Source organism: Microtus pennsylvanicus, chromosome 20 (genome assembly GCF_037038515.1).
Source record: "Microtus pennsylvanicus isolate mMicPen1 chromosome 20, mMicPen1.hap1, whole genome shotgun sequence".
In the NCBI taxonomy this organism is placed as follows: Eukaryota; Metazoa; Chordata; class Mammalia; order Rodentia; family Cricetidae; genus Microtus; species Microtus pennsylvanicus.
Genome location: NC_134598.1, coordinates 17,448,677 through 17,466,641, shown reverse-complemented (window position 1 = coordinate 17,466,641; position 17,965 = coordinate 17,448,677). Strand labels below are relative to the sequence as shown.

At 46.0% G+C, this 17,965-nt stretch overlaps 1 protein-coding gene across 2 annotated transcripts in view; it reads left to right on the top strand.

The window, feature by feature from the left end:
* Positions 1 to 3,525: 3,525 nt before the first annotated feature.
* E2f7 (E2F transcription factor 7) overlaps positions 3,526 to 17,965 on the top strand; it is a 35,178-nt gene continuing 20,738 nt past the window's right edge. Inside the window, exons 1-4 of one of the 2 annotated variants that reach the window (XM_075954515.1) lie at positions 3,526 to 3,690; positions 4,332 to 4,424; positions 13,630 to 13,908; positions 16,148 to 16,316. In XM_075954515.1, coding sequence (XP_075810630.1) covers positions 4,332 to 4,424; positions 13,630 to 13,908; positions 16,148 to 16,316 — 541 coding nt within the window. In that variant the 5' untranslated portion in view covers positions 3,526 to 3,690. The other variant, XM_075954513.1, reaches the window with a different exon arrangement.

Genomic DNA, 17,965 nt, shown 5'->3' with positions numbered 1-17,965 from the left:
TGTTCTCTTCCTTCTTGCACCATGATAGGCGGTCCACGTTGCCAGCTGAGACTTATTTTGGATCCCCGAGGCTACCGTATAAGTCCAGCTTCCTGGAGCTCTCAGCCTACAAGGAAGTTCAGGACACACGCAGAAACCATATGTAGGGGCTGTCACAGCCTACTTCCCATCTGAGACACTGGTAGGGTGAGGATTCTAGAACTTAAAGGGATCCATTTTAATAAGTGTTTGATATCTTTGAACATGGCTATCAAATTATGACTTTTTTTCCAATTTTTCTCCAAATCTAAGATCATTCTTATTTACAAATACAAGTGTCTAAAAGTACATAGCGAATTTTTCTTAACTCAGTAGAGGCCCCTATTGGATTGAACCTGATAGAGGACTTCTCTTTCTTTCTTTCTTTCTTTCTTTCTTTCTTTCTTTCTTTCTTTCGTGTGTTTGTTTTTTTGTTTTTTGAGACAGGGTTTCTCTGTAGCTTTGGAGCCTGTCCTGGGTAGACCAGACTGGCCTCAAACTCACAGAGATCCACGTGCCTCTGCCTCCCGAGTGCTGGGATTAAAGGAGTGTGCCACCACCGCCCGGCTCTTTTGTTTTGTTTTGTTTTTCAACACTGTTTAATCGCAATGAAATAAGCACATGAGTTTTGAGACATTGGAAAAATAAATGGATTTTAATTGTTTCAATTCTATATGGGCTTTGGGTTTTCGGTGTATAGATTCTGAACAATACCCCATCAAAATGTATATTCCTATCATAAACTCTGGAACCCATGGGCATTACCTTATTTAGATAACCTTTTTATTCATGTGATAATTAAAATAGTTATATAATATTTATATGTGTGATAGGTATGAACTTCTGGGGTTTTTTGTTGTTGTTTTGGTTTGGGTTTTTTGAAGCAGGCTTTCTCTGTGTGGTCCTGACTGTTCTGGAACTCACTCTGTAGACCAGGCCGGCCTCGAACTCACAGAGATCCACCTGCCTCTGCCTCCCAAGTGCTGGGATTAAAGGTTTGCGCCACCACTGCCCAGCAAACTTCTGTTCTCTTAAGTCAGTCATTTTGTGGTTAATTAATTGTAGCAGTCACAGAAAACTACTAGTCATAAATAATGCATTTTCTTATGTACATTCTCTGCATCTACCTGAGGAGAAAAAAAAACTGCAGGAAGCTCCAGTTTTACCCCCTTACACTTCCCAATGCTCCTCTATCGATCTACAGGATAGATTTCAGATCAAATTTTCATTTATTTTGGTGTGTGTGTGCATGCGTGTGTCCCCAAAGCACATGTATGCACAGTTATGCTCTTGTGTGGGGGTCAGAGGACAACCTACGTGCTTCTTAGAAACCATTCACCTGGGTTTTATTTTTAAGATTTACTTTTAATGTGTGTGTGCAGAGAGAGGTGTTACATGTACACGAACGCAGGGGCCCATGGAATCCTGTAAGAGCAGCCATTGCCCTAGGACTATGAGTTGCCCAGCTTGGATGCTGGAAACCAAATTCCCATCTTCTGCAAGAGCAGCAAATGCTTTTAAAGCCTGCCTAAATCATCTCTCTAGCCACCGTGTGTGTGTATATGTGTGAGAGTGATTGGGAGATGTATGTAGAAACGCCAGACCTGAGGTAGACATTGGATGTCTTTTTTCAATATCTCTCTTCATTTTATTTACTTACTCATCAATGCATTTTTTTCATCCAGAGACTGAAGTTCATCAACTAGGTAGCTTGACTGGGCAGTGAGCATGTGGAATCAGCGGGTCTCCGCAGCCTAGGTTACAGAACACTCCACCCTCAGCTTTTTAAATGGGCACCAGGAATCCTGACTCTGTCCTCTTGCTTGTTCAGCAAGCACTGGGGGATTAAGCCTTTTCCCCACCCCCCACCTTGTTTTGGACACAGGGTCTTTCCTTTATCTGAAGCTCACTGATTAGCCTAGACTGGCTAGCCCACAAGCCCCAGGAATCAGTCCCTATCTGCCTGATGCTGGGATTACAAACGGGCGCCACCGCACCCAGCTTGGTAATATTTGTACCAGGAATCAAAGGCAAACCCTTTCTGCATAGCAAGCACTTTTTTGCCTGAACCATCCCTTCTAGTCTTCAAAGTGTTATTTGCCAGATAAATATTTTTTGCTACTGTTTATTTGTCCGTGCTGATGGTTTTAAATGCTTTCTGGTCTTGTCTAAGATATGGCCCGGTGGCCATTTTTAGGCTGTATTTACCAGCAGCCTGGAACAAAAATGTGCAGGACTTGACTGAACGTTTTGAATTCTGCTGATGGTTCAATGTACATATTGGAGAGCAAAGGCTAAGAAAGGATAATGAGAATGATAATTTCACAGTAAAATTACTGGGGGTGGGGGATTGGTAAGCATGAGTTAAAGAGGGCCATTCTAAATCCCAGTTGAGGGTACCCTACAAAATGCCAGTACTGGTGGAAAACGCGGAGATCATTACAATAAACTGTCGTGTTTAGGAGACATGAACAAAAACGATGTCCTCGCACAGGAAAACAAGCATTAGGTAAACTAAAAAACCTGAATAAATCGTGACTCTAAGAAACGCCCTGTATTTATGCAAATGCTAGAAACTGGGTACTAGACGTGTGAACTCTTTAAAGTATCGTTTCCATTTTGCTGCAAATCCAAAACGGCTCTAAACAGGAGTTTCTCAAGAAGGCCTGAAACAGCCATCTTTCCTTAGGTTCATACTTTAAATAAGAAATCAAAGAAGCGAACATCTCATACAAATCGGCAGTATTCCGGGGGTATCCTTGACTGTTTGCCCGAAAGCTTAAGAAAAACTAATTAAGGACACCTCCTCGGCCATTCGTAAGGCTCTAAGAAGGAAACACCATGAAATCCTTCCAAAAAAAAAGCCTTTTGGTGTGGCTTCCAGGCTTGTTCCCAGGACTAACGGGCGTGCCATCTGCTCCCAGCCCAGGTGGTAACCAGGGTTCACGTGTCACCCGGCACCGGGTGCTAGGGAGCCGCCCTGGCAGGTCCAGGCAACTCCGCTGCCCGCAGGTCGCTGGGGGGCAGGGCGGCAGGATCAGCATCCAGCGCCCGCGGCTCGTTTCCCCGGCTCCATCTGCTCCGCGGGGACGGGCGCGGGTCCGGGGTCGCACAACAAAAAGGCGCCCCGCGGAGAGCGCGCCGGCCCGCCCCGCCCCGCCCCGGCTTCCCGCGTCCGCGCCCGCGTCCCCGCGGGAATCGCTCCCGCGTCACCGCCTCCAGGTACCCGGAAGGGGGAGGGGGCGAGGCGACTACAATCCGGCGGGCGGGCGGGCGGGCGGGCGGAGGGGAAAGGCGCGGGGCCGAGCGCCAAGACAGCGAGGGGCGGGGCTCTGGGCCGAGCCGCCGCGCCATTGGTCGGCCCCGCCCCTGAGGCCGCCGCTCATTGGTGACTGCTCAAATTCAGTCTCAAGGCGCCAGAGGAGGTGTTTTAGCGGGGACCGCGGTCCCGGGCTGGAGCTTGGCTAAGGCGGGTAGGATAACGCTGCTGCCGGACGGACGGACGGACGGACGGACAGACGCGGCTAGCTGGCTGGGCTGGCTGTCTGCGAGTCTGGCCCGGCTCTGTCCATGTCGCCAGCCGGCCGCTGAGATCTCCACGCACGCCCTGCCCGCGCACGCGTGTGGCTGCGGGTGTCCCCGGAGACGGAAAGCCTCCATCGCACAGCGGCAGTAAGGAAGCGTGCGGCCCCTGCGGATGGGGAGGCGGGAATGGGGAGAAGGGCTACCCGCCCGCCCGGGGCTGCCATCCCACTGGTCCGGAATCCGAGTGGCCCTGCGGTGGTGGTGACTGCAGCCCTGAATGAAGGAGACTGGTCCCTCCCCACGATTTAGGGGGTTCCATGGGAAGAGTTCAACTTGGGGTGTGCTTAGATGCCTGCCTGGGGAGGGGCTTGCGTGCATCCCAGACGGGTTGGTCTCGAGATCGGGTTTCAGTCTACCCCCTAGTTCAACCCACTCAAAGTTGAATTCCTCCCAGTTCTTTGCGCCAAAATTAACTGACCTGGGAGACCCTGTAAGTTTCTGACATTTGCCCAACACCCTCCTTAATGTGGTAACTCTTTCGCCTGTTGATTTTTGTAAAGAAGTACTGGTTTGATTAGTTTTTCTTCTTCCCAGATTTTCTGTGACTTCTAAGTATGTTTTAAGCGTTTGTTCAGTGAGTTTTTAATGAGGGTCGGAAGGTGTCTGCGTTCCTGGAAATTCCCAGGAATGCTCTAGGGACGAGCAAGTGGATGTTCACAAATGGCATTTCTGTTGTTGGAGCGGGAGGTAAATGTGAAATCGTTTTCTGATATAATTGTGTGTTCCAGATGGAGGTAAATTGTTTAACACTAAAAGACTTGATGAGCCCCAGACAGGCCAGACTGGATTTTGCCGTTGAAGATGCCGAAAGTGCACAAAAGGTAAGTACATATAAACACTTGGATCGCTAACGTCTTTTAGATGATGGTGCCTGGTTTTCATCTTATGCACAGCACGGTTTTGGTGACCATTAAAAAAAGAGGTTTTAAAGAACCATTGTTTCAGTTCTGCACCTAGTCACTAGTGTTGGAACCAGATCCTAAAGTCAAAGATATGCCGGGTGCAGCAATCAAGTGTGTAGTGCTTAGAGTTGTCAAGGATAGTTTAGCTAATGCTTTGCAGAAATTAGAAATCTTAGTACCAGATTTAATGTTAACATGCTGAGAAATACCGACCTCATCCTAGTGAATCTTATACAGAGGTTCTGCCAAGAGTGTGGTCTGCCTACCATACAGGGCCCACGTGCCTGGCCCTCACTAGCTATTCTGAGCAGTTAGCAGCCCTTCAGCTTCTCTTACCCTGATGCACGTCTGTGCGTCTTGAACACGTTACCGACTAAACTGGCCGTAGCAATGTCTACACTGTCACCTTGGCCTGCGATGGCACAGGTGTGCCCATCAGTGGATGCCCTGCGGGAAAGCTAGAGCAGTGTAGTCTGAGCATTTGTTTAAACAAAAGCAAAGAGGTACAGCAAACCAGTTTTAGGAACCTTGAATATACATCTATAGTAGCAACTTCCTTGGGCGTTGAACCTCTCTGGATTCCAGGCGTTAGTTTTAGGTTAGGGTCAACAGTGAACCTGCCTGGTGGCAAAGAACATCCTTTCGTATGATACTTTTTTTTTTTTTTGGTTAGAGGAGGAGATATATACCAAAACATTACTGATTTAAACATCACCTAAGAGTATGACCTTAAGAATATATTCCAAATTTTGTTTTGGCAGGTTTTCTGTTTTCCTTTGTAATTAGGATGGTTCTGGAGAGAGAGAGAGAGAGAGAGAGAGAGAGAGAGAGAGAGAGAGAGAGAGAGAGAGAGAGAGAGAGAGAATATGTGTGTGTATGTGGTGTATGTGTGTGTAATAATATATAAAATCTGCCCAGTCAGTACTCTATTCTCTTTCTGGTCAATGACTTGCCCGATACCTTCCCCAAGGGCTGCTCACTCCCCGCTCAGTTTGTCTCAGCCAGTACTGTTGAACCCTCATGGGGGTTCAGAGAAACCTAAATGACTCAACAGATTGGGAAAGCGGTTACAATATTTGAACTGGAATGAATAAGCAGGGGTTCAGCTCAGAGAGGAGGCAAGAGATGAGAATAGAGCGGTTTTGTGGGGACATTGGGGGACCCTTTGTCCTCTCCCCATTGCTACATAAAAGAAGTTTCCTAAGTATGATAGGAACATGGGGTGTATAGTCACAGAGACCCGAGTTTGATTTCCTGCCCTGCCGTTAACTAGCTACATGGCCCCAAATAAACATATTTTTAAGGTTTTCCAGCAAATATTTGTGTTCCGAAGGCTAAAGATAGGGAAGGTTAATATCACCTAACCTTTCTTAGTCTGCTGGTTACCTCTATGAACTGGAGCCAGTGAAAATCACCTCGCTCGTTGGGTTTTTGTAGCGTGCCTAGCATATACATTCTTCATGTTGTTCTGAATTAAAATGAGAGTATAAATAGGAACTGTAGTTTCCTCTCCCAGCCGTCCCGACTGGAATAATCACACAGAAACTATATCATTTACAACACTGGCTAAGATTTCTAGCTAGCTCTTTCCTTTCATCTTAACTTAATCCATTTCTATTAGTCTATGTACTGCCACGAGACTGGGCATTACCTCGTTTTCTGCATGTCTTGTTTCTTCAGCAGCTGGCTGGCATCTGACCTGACTCTGCCTTCTTTTTCTCTGTACCTCTGCTTGGATTTCTCACCTGGCTTTACTCTGTTAAACCATTGGCCAAAACAGCTTTATTCATTAGCCAATAAAAGGAACTCACATACAGAAGGACATCCCACATCGTAGCAGTCTGATCATAACTTGCCCTTTGATTATGTGAGAGGCTTTCAGATACCCAGATGGAAAAGTAGCCAACTAGATTAAACTCAAAGAAGCACATGCATGGGCATTGGAAGGCTTCAGGGGGAGTTTTTGGGTTTGGTTTGTTTGAGCCTTTGAAAAAGGTTTGAGAAATCCAGAGTGGCCAAAAGCCAGGGAGGCAAAGCTATTCCTTCTGAAGATCCCTCGGGGGTTACCAGTGAGGGCATCACTGGATCGCTTGTCCCTTAGAGGACTTCTTCCTTGACATACACTCTGGTCCAGATCTGCATGCGCACATCTCCTGATCACTCTCAGAGAAACTTGTTTTGAAAAAAGGAACTTTTGTAGCATGATTGCCCGACCTTACTGTTTTTGGTTATGGCATAATAAACAGACTGACCAGTGTCCTGATTGATGGACAGTTTGGGGGCAGAGAGGATGGAGCTATTAAGAGGACTTGGTGAAATGGCTGATGCATGCATTGGGCTTGGAGGACATGCATGCTAAGGCCCTGGAATGTGAGAAGAGGGCGACGGGTAAAGAAGTAGAAGCATGCTGGACCTGACGGTGCATGCCTCTAATCCAGCACCCTAGAGGCTGAGGCGGGAGAATGGTGCATTCCTCTAATCCAGCACCCTAGAGGCTGAGTCCTGAGTCCGGAGAAGTGTGAGGCTAGAATAACAGGCTCGTACCACCACAAGCTTCCGTGTGTTTTCTTTAAAGGCCTTGAACGACTTTGGGGAGTGGCCAAGGAAGATGGCAGATTCGGCTTAGAATATGCTTGCACCTGTGTGACAGGCAGACAGATAGCAGGAATCAGCTGATTGGCTGATTTAGAATTCTTGAATTTCGAATTGTGAGCACATAGTTTGCCTTTAAAGCCGCGTGTATGAGGCTGGGTGAACCTGAGAGTGAGGAGAGATAGAGGTCTGGATGTGGACTCGTGTAGTTTGCAAGGTACAAAAGGAAACCCAGTGAGGGAGATTGAGAAGGTGCTGTCAGAAATACAGAGAGCAAAGACCACATGCGCAGTGTCTCAGGAGCTGACGTCTAGATTTTATAGAGCCAAGACTCACTGTCCCCCTTACTGCTTCGGTGGGGCCGAGAAGCAAGATGGCTTCACCGGTTTGATGGCCAGCCAAGAGGTGATCTGAGTGAGCAGCATGGATTAGAACAGACGAATGGATGGGGAACCTCTTGGAAGATGACAGGAAGAAGGTCTCACTGTGGACTGTTCTTTCTAAAAATGTGCTCTGGCTGGAAGGAGAGTTGATGGCCCATAGCCAGGGGACAGTTCCTGACATGGAGTCTCTGCAGTGAGCCCTGAGCAGCAGGCGGGGTTTCCACAGGCAGAGCTCTACAATGTTCAGGGAAGCGTTTGAGTGTGATGGAGGACAGGTTTGAAGAAAGCCAATGGGACCATGTGTGAGCTGTGTATGAAGATGGGACTGGAGAAGACGTTAGTCAAACACCATCAAGAGTCTTGCAAAGCTGATAGTCATATACATGACTTGAGATTGCATAATCAAGGCTATAGAGAGACATAACCAAGTTGAGAACTCAGGTCTTTTAGCTTCCAAGCCTTTTCTGTGGCAATATACAGCATGTTTCCATGTAGCCATAGTACCGGTACTTATTAATAATAATGGTGTGTCATATGGAGGGCTGCTTGTTGGTTCCTGGCTAGCTTCGACCCAAAATAATCACACAGAAACTGTACTAATTAAGTCACTGCTTGACCTATTAGCTCTAGCTTCTTCTTCTTCTTCTTTTTTTTTAAAGATTTTATTTATTCATTAAGTATACAGTGTTCTGCCAAAAGAGGGCACCACATCTCCTTACAGATGGTTGTGAACCACCATGTGGTTGCTGGGGATTGAACTCAGGACCTCTGGAAGAACAGCCAGTGCTCTTAACCTCTGAGCCATTTCTCCAGCCCTAGCTCTAGCTTCTTATTGGCTAACTCTTACATATTAATTTAACCCATCTCCATTAGTCTGTGTATTGCCACATGGCAGTGGCTTACCAGAAAAGCTTCAGCATGTCTAACTCTGGCAGCTCCATGACATCTCTCTGACTCTGCCTTCTTCCTCCCAGCACTATGTTTAGTTTTCCCCGCCCAGCTCTATTCCCCTATAGCTCTGCTATAGGCCCAAAGCAGTTCCTTTATTCATTAACCAATAAAAGCAATGCATAGACAGAAGGACCTCCCACACCAGTGGTGAACATTTGCAAAGCATTTCCCAGGTAGCTGTGTTTTACCTTGATGTATCACAGCAGCCTTGTAGCAGATAAACCCAGGTTCGTTCCTTCTTTTATACCTGACGGCTGTAAGAGCATTCGTGGCTTGCATTTCTCTGGATCCTCTGACCTAAGTGATGTCCAACATTCCTGGCTAGCAGCTCTCACGTGAGTGTGATATACAGAAAACTTGTGGGTACCCAGGATTGTAGCAAAGGAAGGAAGAGAGCGGAAAGAGCAAAATTGGACAGGGCAAGAGACTGAGCTGCAGTTGAGTCACAATAGAATTCTGATATAACACTACGTGGAATTCAAGGCAAACCCCTTCGAGTAGTCCTGAGCTGGCAAAAAGACCAGATCTTTGCATACTGGTAGGAGTTCACTGGTGGCCTCCCAGCAATGGGTGTGTTCCCGGGTTCATGGGCTCTCCTTAGCCAAAGCGATCCAGCCAAGGGCGTGTACTGTTGGCATGGCTTCCAGCAGCTGGGAGATGACTCATTCATTCCTCAAGAGAGCTGGGTACATCTAGTGTCAACCATACAGCTAGGCACATTACTAGAAAGTCTTGACAGTTAGTCTGAACCCCGTGTTTTGTGTATATATGGAAACATGGAATCAAGAAGAAGGAACACCCAGATCTGGAACTATTCTAATCCCTTGTTCTGCCTACACACTGTCCAGAAGGTAGTACAGACAGGTGGCACCCGTGTAAAAAGATCATACCTGACCTATCTCTTGCCTATCTGGGACTTCACAATTTGTGTGCCATTTTTAAATTTTTGCATAGAGGTGTTGTCTTAGTTGGGGCTTCTATTGCTGCGACAGAACCATGACCAAAAAGCAAGCTGGGGAAGGAAGGGTTAATTGGCTCACAGTTCCACATTGCTGTTCGTCGTTGAAAGAGGTCAGGACTGGAAATTGAGCAGGGCAGGAACCTGGAGGCAGGAGCTGATGCAGAGGCCATGGAGGGGCTGCTTAGTGGCTTGTTCCCCATGGCTTGCTCAGTCTGCTTTCTTATAGAACCCAGGACTGCCACCCCAGGGATGGCGCCACCCACAATAGTCTGGGCCCTCCCTTGTAAATCACTAATTAAGAAAATGCCTTACAGCTGGATCTTGTGGAGGCATTTTCTCAGTTGAGATTCCCTCCTTTCAGATGGTGTGTGTGTGTGTGTGTGTGTGTGTGTGTGTGTGTGGTGTGTGTGTGTGTGTGTGTGTGTCAAGTTGACGTGAGACTAGCCAGCACAGGTGGATTATAGCCCTAACTCAACCACATACCTAACTTCACTATGACTGTCTCACATAAACTGCATTTTCAAAAATGCACCTGTGTATGAAGAGATTACTCATCCTGAGTTGCTCCCTCACTACGGAGAAACTGAAGAACTCATTCCTGTATGGACACGTACCCTGGAAATGGAAGGGAAAGAGAGTAAATCTGTCTACTCATAAGCCTAGGACACACCTTGTGTCTTGAGGGTACCTTTTGGCAAGACTCAGTGTTCATTCAGCGCCTGCAATGGGCAAGGCATCTAGCGAATATGATGTGGGGGACCGGCCTCCACAAGTGCAGACTCATTATTGAGACAAAGACAAACATCCAATGTTGACCAAGGTTTCTTTTCTGCCTGATCCTGCAGTCATTCAGTCCCAAAGAAATACACAGAGGCCTACATTAAGTATAAACCGGTTGGCCTGTTAGCTCAGGCTTCTTATTAACTGTTATATCTTACATTAACCCATAATTCTTGTCTGTGTTAGCCACGTGGCTTGGTATCTTTTATCACTGAGGCATTCTCATCTTGCTTCCTCTGTGTCTGGGTGACGACTGCAGACTGAGCTTTTCCTCTTCCCAGAATTCTCCTGTTCTGGTTACCCCACCTATCCTTCCTGCCTGGCTACTGGCCAATCAGCGTTTTATTAAAACACTAGAAGTGACAAATCTTTACGGGGTACCAGACCATTGTCCCCCAGCCATCTAGGAAGCTAAAGAACAATGCAGTGTGTTATGTTTTATTAGAGCTAACTGCCAGGGCCAGTGTGGGAGAGAATGGGAAAAAAGGAGAAAGATAATAGCTGAATTATGTTGTGTGTTCAATATGCACTCGTGAACAAGTCTGAACCCTTGAAGCTGGTATTTTTATGAGCTTCGTCTTTAGGTTGAATAAATGGGAATAAGTGAGGCATGAAGGAGGACGTGGCCCAGTAGCCTGAGACCCTGCATATATAACCACTCCCTTGTGCTGCCTCTCCAGGTTCTACTGGGCACCTTTCCCGGAACTTAGAAGGTAGTTTCCTTCTAATTTGCACCCAGAACAAGCTCATCTGTAGAGGCACCATTTCAGAAGCTGTCCTCAGCTGTCTTTTGCATGCTGTGCTTTTCCCAGCGGCTGCTGCTACATGACTTGAAGCAGCTTGCTAAACCTCTGTACCTGTGGTTATGTTAACTGGAACAAACAATAGTACCTTCACCAAAGGATTAGAGATTGATACAAGCCCAGGAAACAGGGTGTGACATGGATTAAACGCTCCATCATTTCCCTTGAGGGTTCATTTGTAGGCACCATCAGAACGGCTCACCAGCAGGGACTTGCTACCAGGATTGTTGCTTGTTTGCCGCCCACTGAGCTGTGAGACTTCATCACCTCCACCTCACCTTTCCGCCACATCCCAGCACAACAGAGTGTCACCGCAGCTAGCTGGCAGCTTCTGCTGACCCAGGGGACAAACGTCGGGTGGCCTGGGAACACGAACATCAATTTTTTCCCTGTCATCTACCTCTTTCTAGAACAGGACTATTGTAGCTATTGGTCCTCCAGAACCGGAGTGTACAGTAGCGGTAGTATGGGAGATGCGTGTCCAGGAAAAGTGTGACGTGTTGAACTCTTTCCCCTTTTTCCATATGTGAGTCTCTGTTGGCGGGAAGAGAATTCCACTCGAGGAAAAATCTTTCTGGATTCAAATAATAGAAAAAAAAATATCAGAAAGATGTCTGCTTCCGTTACTTGTTGGAGCCAAATGCAGGCTCTCTATGCTTTTTTATTTTTTTATCATGTTCTCCATTTGAACCCTTCTTTGTTGTTGTTATTCTTGCCATTTTTGATTTTTATTGAGCTCTGCATTTTTCTCTGCTTCCCTCCCTGCCTCTCTCCTCCCCTTCATCCCTCTCCCATGGTCCCCATGTTCCCAATTTACTCAGGAGATCCTGTCTTTTTTTTACTTGCCATGTAGGTGAGATCCATGTATGTCTCATTGTTGTCTAGGTTCTCTGGGATTGTGAATTGGAGGCTGGTTTTCTTTGCTCTATGTCTAAAAGCCACTTATGAGTGAGTACATGTGATATTTGTCTTTCTGGGTCTGGATTACCTCACTCAAAATGATGTTTTCTAGCTCCATCCATTTTCCTGCAAATTTCAAGATGTTGTTACTTTTTTCTGCTGTATAGTACTCTATTGTGTAAAGGTATCACATTTTCTTTATCCATTCTTCAGATGAGGGGCATCTAGGTTGTTTCCAGGTTTTGGCTATGACAAACAAAGCTGCTATGAACATAGTTGAGCACGTGTCCTTGTGGTACAATTGAGCATCCTTTAGGTATATACCCAAAAGTGGTATTACTGGGTCTTGGGGAAGGTTGTTTCCTACTTTTCTGAGAAATCACCACACTGACATCTAAAGTGACTGTACCAGCTTGCATTCCCACCAGCAGTGCAGGAGTGTTCCCTTTTCCCCACAGCCTCTCCAGCATAAGTTGTCATCAGTGTTTCTGATCTTGGTCATTCTTACAGGTGAAAGATGGAATCTCAGAGTTGTTTTGATTTGCATTTCTCTGATGACTAAGGATGTTGAACATTTCCTTAAGTATCTTTCAACCATTTTAGGTTTCTCTGTTGAGAGTTCTCTGTTTAGGGCTATACTGCATTATTTTTATAGGATTATGTGATCTTTTGATGACCAATTTCTTGAATTCTTTGTATATTTTGGAGACCGGGCCTGTCTGATGTGGGGTTGGTGAAGATCTTTTCCCATTCTGTAGGCTGTCGTTTTGTCTTGTTGACCGTGTTCTTTGCTTTAAAGAAGCTTTTTAGCTAGTATCAGGAGGTCCCATTAATTCATTGTTTTTCTCAGTGTCTGTGCTGCTGGGGTTATATTTAGGAAGTGGTCACCTGTGCCAGTGCGTTGAACCCTTTCTTATCATCGTCTAAGGCAGCATGCATGCAGTATGGTGTGGGAGCAGGTGCTGCTTTACCATCTGTTCCAAGATTGCAAAAGTTGAAGAGCAAAAGCTTGGCCCTGAGCACTTAGGAACCGTGCCAGCGATTTGATGCTGCCTTTGGGGCGTCTCAGCTTATGACTTGCTGAGGGTCTCACTTGTTACAGAGGCTGGCGGTTGGTTTAAGTGAGAAACTCAAATGGTCAATCATATGTTGTGGGAATTCCACGCTAGTCCTATGAGGGAAAGGTGGCTTAGCAGTATGTAGGACTCAGGAAATAGAAAACAAAACAAACAAACGAAAAACTGGTCGTTCACTGAATGGTTGGAGAAACTCTGCTCAGAAAACAGCCGTCCGCTCTCAGGTTAGCATACGCTGGTATCTTGTTGGCTTCTGTCCCTTTGACTTGTCCCGTTACTGGTGGCTTTTGAACACCTAACTCCAGAGACATAGCTGTTCTTTCCTGATAAATTCAAACTTGTAAGTAGGGTCTGAAAATATAAAAAAATATGGCCCTGAGGAACAACAAAAAAAAAAAGTCAACTGGTATTCTTCATTTACAGCTATATGAGCATCTGTTGGTGTTAGATACGTTTGTGATTTCTCTTACTGACACTTCATGGGAAATATGTGTAAAGGGAGTAGCAGCTATAATGGGTGTCTCCTTGGAGTCACCCCTCAGTGCCCATGGAGCTCAGTCCCGATTCTTTCCCTGATCATGTGTTTGGATTTCCAAGTCGAAGTGGAACAAACTCCGCACTCTTAGCTGACTCCTGCCCTTCCTTAACCGCGCTGAAAGTTCTCTTTTCTCTAAATAGGAAAATATATTTGTTGATCGATCAAGGATGACCCCAAAGACTCCGATGAAAAATGAGCCAATTGATCTGTCAAAGCAGAGAATCTTTACTCCAGAAAGAAATCCCATCACGCCGGTAAAGCTGGTCGACAGGCAGCAGCAGGTGGAGCCATGGACGCCCACAGCCAACCTCAAGATGCTTATCAGCGCTGCCAGCCCCGACATAAGAGACCGGGAGAAGAAAAAGGAGCTGTTCAGGCCCATTGAGAATAAAGAGGATGCGTTTGTGAACTCGTTGCAGGTAACTAACTAGCTGTGCTCGGAGGCCTTGTGAGACTTCAAAGATTTACGAGATTATTTAAAAGAAATGGGATGCCTGTCCAGTCACATACAGTGTTAAACATGGAATCACTTGGTTAACAGCTGAATATTCTCTTTAATTCTTATTTTTCATAATTAATTTCTTTCTTCCTTTTAAGACAGCATTTAAAAAAATAACATATTAGTAATTTGATTCAATAAGGAAACTTGGGGTTTTTTTTCTAAGCACTGTTGAGAATTTTTCATTTTAATAATTTTGACTGGGAAAGTTCTATTATTCTGTTTGCTAGTTGGGGACTTTATTCAAGTTAAACTAATTTAATGTACTTCTTTAATTATTTGCTTAGGTTTTTGGTTGGGAGAGTTCTTTTATTGTGTTGTTGACTGATTGGTTGGGTGTGGGTTGGGGGGTGTTTCTGCTGTTTTAGACAATGTTGTGTTGCTGTGAAGAGACACCTTGACCGAGACAACTCTTATAACAGAAAGCATTTAGTTGGAGCTGGCTTACAGTTTCAGGGGTTTAGTCCATTATTATCAGAGTGGGGAACATGGCAGCGTATATGGCTCTGAAGAAGTAACTGACAGCTGTTGGCCTGCCAATCCGCTGGCCAAGAGGAAGACGCTGGACCTGGTGTGGGTTTGAACCCTCAGAGCCCACCCCCAGAGACACACTTCCTCCAACAAGGCCACACCTCCTAATCCTTTTCAAATAGTGCCCCTCCCTGATGACTAAGCCTTCACATATATGAGGATCTGGGGGCCATTCGTAACTCAAACCACCACAGCTGCTAGTGATTCAGCCCAAGGCTTTATACATAGTGGGCAAACCCTCTGCCACCAAGCCACATGCCCAACTCTTAACTCAGAAGGGTCTTAGGCCATCTTTAAATTACATACCACGCAAAGACGTAGATCTGCTCGGTGAACAGCATCTTCATACTGTTTTTAAAAGACCTAACAGTCAGTAATTTTCCCTCCCACCCACGTTTTTTCTGAGACCTCCCAAGAAAGATGACTTCCAGATTAGAGTCTTCTCAGCTATTTTTCCCCTTCTTTGGTGTATTATTTTTTTGACGTTGTAAAATTTGCCAAAATATAGAAATTGGGAAAGAAAAGGAGATGTCTCAACTTAGAGCTTGAAGCTAACAGAGCAAAGGGCGTTTCATCTCCCCCACAGGCCACCGCCGTGGCAGAGGTTCCTCTGTGTGGCTGCATGCAGATCATGCAGTTTGGAGAGCAACTCCTTTGTGCTCAGAGCCAGAAACTGTTCATCCTTCCTCTTGTACGTCTGCTCTTTTCCCTGGCCTCCTTTCTGTGTTTTATTTGCTTTGAAAACCACAAGAATCCCAGCTTCAGGGGGTCACCAGTGGGTGTGACTGAGTGCATCAGCTTCCATGTCCAGAAGGTGAGGTCTGTGGTGCTCCCTGCGCCAGTTTTCCTGGGATAACACACCAGCCACTGTCCTTAATCCCAGCACTCGGGAAGTAGAGGCAGATCAATCTCTGTGAGTTCAAGGCCAGCCTGGTCTACAGAGCGAGTTCCAGGAAAGCCAGGGTTATGCAGAGAATCTTTCAGGAACACATATTGATCCTGCAAAGAATGATTGTATTCACCATTAGTGAAAGTACCATCATTGGCCATGCACCCATTCACAGGGTGGTGGGTGCCACATGGATTCCCAAGCGCCTGCCCGTTTCCACGAGGTATGTGAGACATTGACTGATCCATGTCGCTGAAGCTGTCACTTATCACTCCGTCAAGTTACCGGGTGGTCTGTGTCTTTCTGTGGCTCCTAAGATTAAACTTCTTTCTATGTGACCACTGGCCGCCATGGTTGTTCCTCTTCTCTGTGATGGCCGTTTGTATGTGTTGGTTTGTACTGGGTTGTTTTTCTCTCTCATATTGATTTCTAGGAGATGGTTGTGTATTCTGCACACTAAACTCATCAATCACTGTGTTTCATATATCCCATATATCCTGGTTCAGTTGGTATTTGTTTTTCCCCTTTCTGGTGGTTCTCAGCTCACAGAACTTATATTTAAGATGACTCTATGTATAAATCCCTTCTTTTTTAAAAGTTTTTTCATTCTAATTTTTATTGTTTTCGCCGGAATCTTGAATGGTGTATATGGGACCATGTTGCCAATGGGCTTTCCAACATCAGCAGTGAAGATGGTAACCTGGCGTCTCTCCCCACCCTTCCTGTCCACTCTCCGTAGCTCGACGTCGTTGGCGACGGTGTCGTGGATGACTATGATAAGCAAAGGCCGAGCAGAAAGCAGAAAAGCTTGGGACTACTGTGCCAGAAGTTTCTCGCTCGCTATCCAAGTTACCCCTTATCCACTGAGAAAACCACCATCTCCCTAGACGAAGTCGCCGTCAGTCTTGGTACGTATCGCCCGATTAACCGGAGACCTGTCGTCTGTGACAGTGGGAAGCAGGTTCCCTGGGGTGGGCCAGAGGCTTCAGGCAGGGAGTGGACGGAGCTGCCTCCATCGCCACCAGATCTCCCTTCAGTGTGCACAGAGTTCAAGGAACCCACAGGGCCAAACGGAAACTTTCAGGCTTTCAATCTTAAAAATGTCGGGGGTAGGGCTATAGCTGATTGGTAAAGAATTCGCTGATCATGTACAAAATCGACTTACCCACAAATACAATACATAACACCATACAGAAAAAAAAAACTGTTTAACTGTTTTTATATTTTATATTTGTATTTGGAATCTAACAATATAAGCTGGGTCTGATGGCACATACCTATAATCCCAGTAAGCAAGAGGACTGTACACTTGGGGCCAGTGAGACCCTGTCTCTAGAGAAAATTGCAGACTTTATTTTCAGTAATGCTTCAAAGAGTTTGGAACTAGTGTCGTTGCCTATATAAAGCAAAAAAATCAAGAGCAAGACCATGCTGCTTGAAACCCCGTGCTATGGTCTTCACGGCCAGCCTGTCAGAACGGGAAATGCACAGCTGGACATAACTCAAACAGCTAGGCTTCCTAACAAAGGAGAACGCCTGTGTTCACGTGGCAGGAGCGCGTGTACCCGCCTGCACAGCTGCAAATACATATACCGTCACTTTGGATGAGAGACCCCTAGTGGACAGGGGCTGTCTTTCAGGATGATTGGATTGCTGACTGTGATTAAATAGAAATCACGCTAGTCTGGAGGTATACCGGGGTATCCACTTAATAAACCAGGGAGCTTTCCATATGGGGGATAAGCTAAATGAACGGTTAATAGTCGTGTTCATAGCTGTCTGTCTTCCATAACCCAGAGAAACATGCCGGAGTAGTGGGCTGTCAGTCTGAATTAACCGAGCTGACAGCCCTTCGGACTGTTGGAAACTGAGGTGATGGAGAGGCTAGGATCCGGGGTCAGCAGGGCCCAGCTCTGAACTTACCCACCTCGTAAGAGCTTTGAGAAGTTATTAACTCTTTCTTGTCTGTAACATAAACTGCCAAGATGTCACAGAGTTGAGCCAATGCGAGTAACGTGCTTAACTCGGCCATGGCGGGGGTCCTGGAAAACGGTCTTGCAGAAAATGAGGGTTAACTACCAAATCATCCTGTGTCCTCATTAGGCCTCAGGACGTCTTCCCCTGACCCCACCCCTTTGCCATGAGTTCAGCCAGAGATTTTCACAACAGCCTCCCAATGCCCCATGACGACGCAGACCCACTAAAGTAAAATGTGTTGCCATCTCTTCTCATGCAGGGTTGAAAGCTCACGTCTCTCCCTAGAAGCTCTTTTCCTCAGTGATCATCTCCTGGCCTTGAGTCCGAATCCCCTGCTCCCTAATTTAAAAGGCCACCATTTCCCCAAAGATGTGCAGAGTTTCACACTGTTGTTCCCAGAGTTGTGCGATGTAGATTTGACTCTGGAATTAATGAGGAAGCGTTTAAAGACCTTGGAATGACTTGAGTAAATAGAAAACAGGACAACATTTGAGTCGAGTAATGTTCTCACTCAGTTCCTAGGAAAGTAGACTTATGAAAAAACAGGAGTCGTCTTTAAGTCCTTGTATGTACAGTTAGG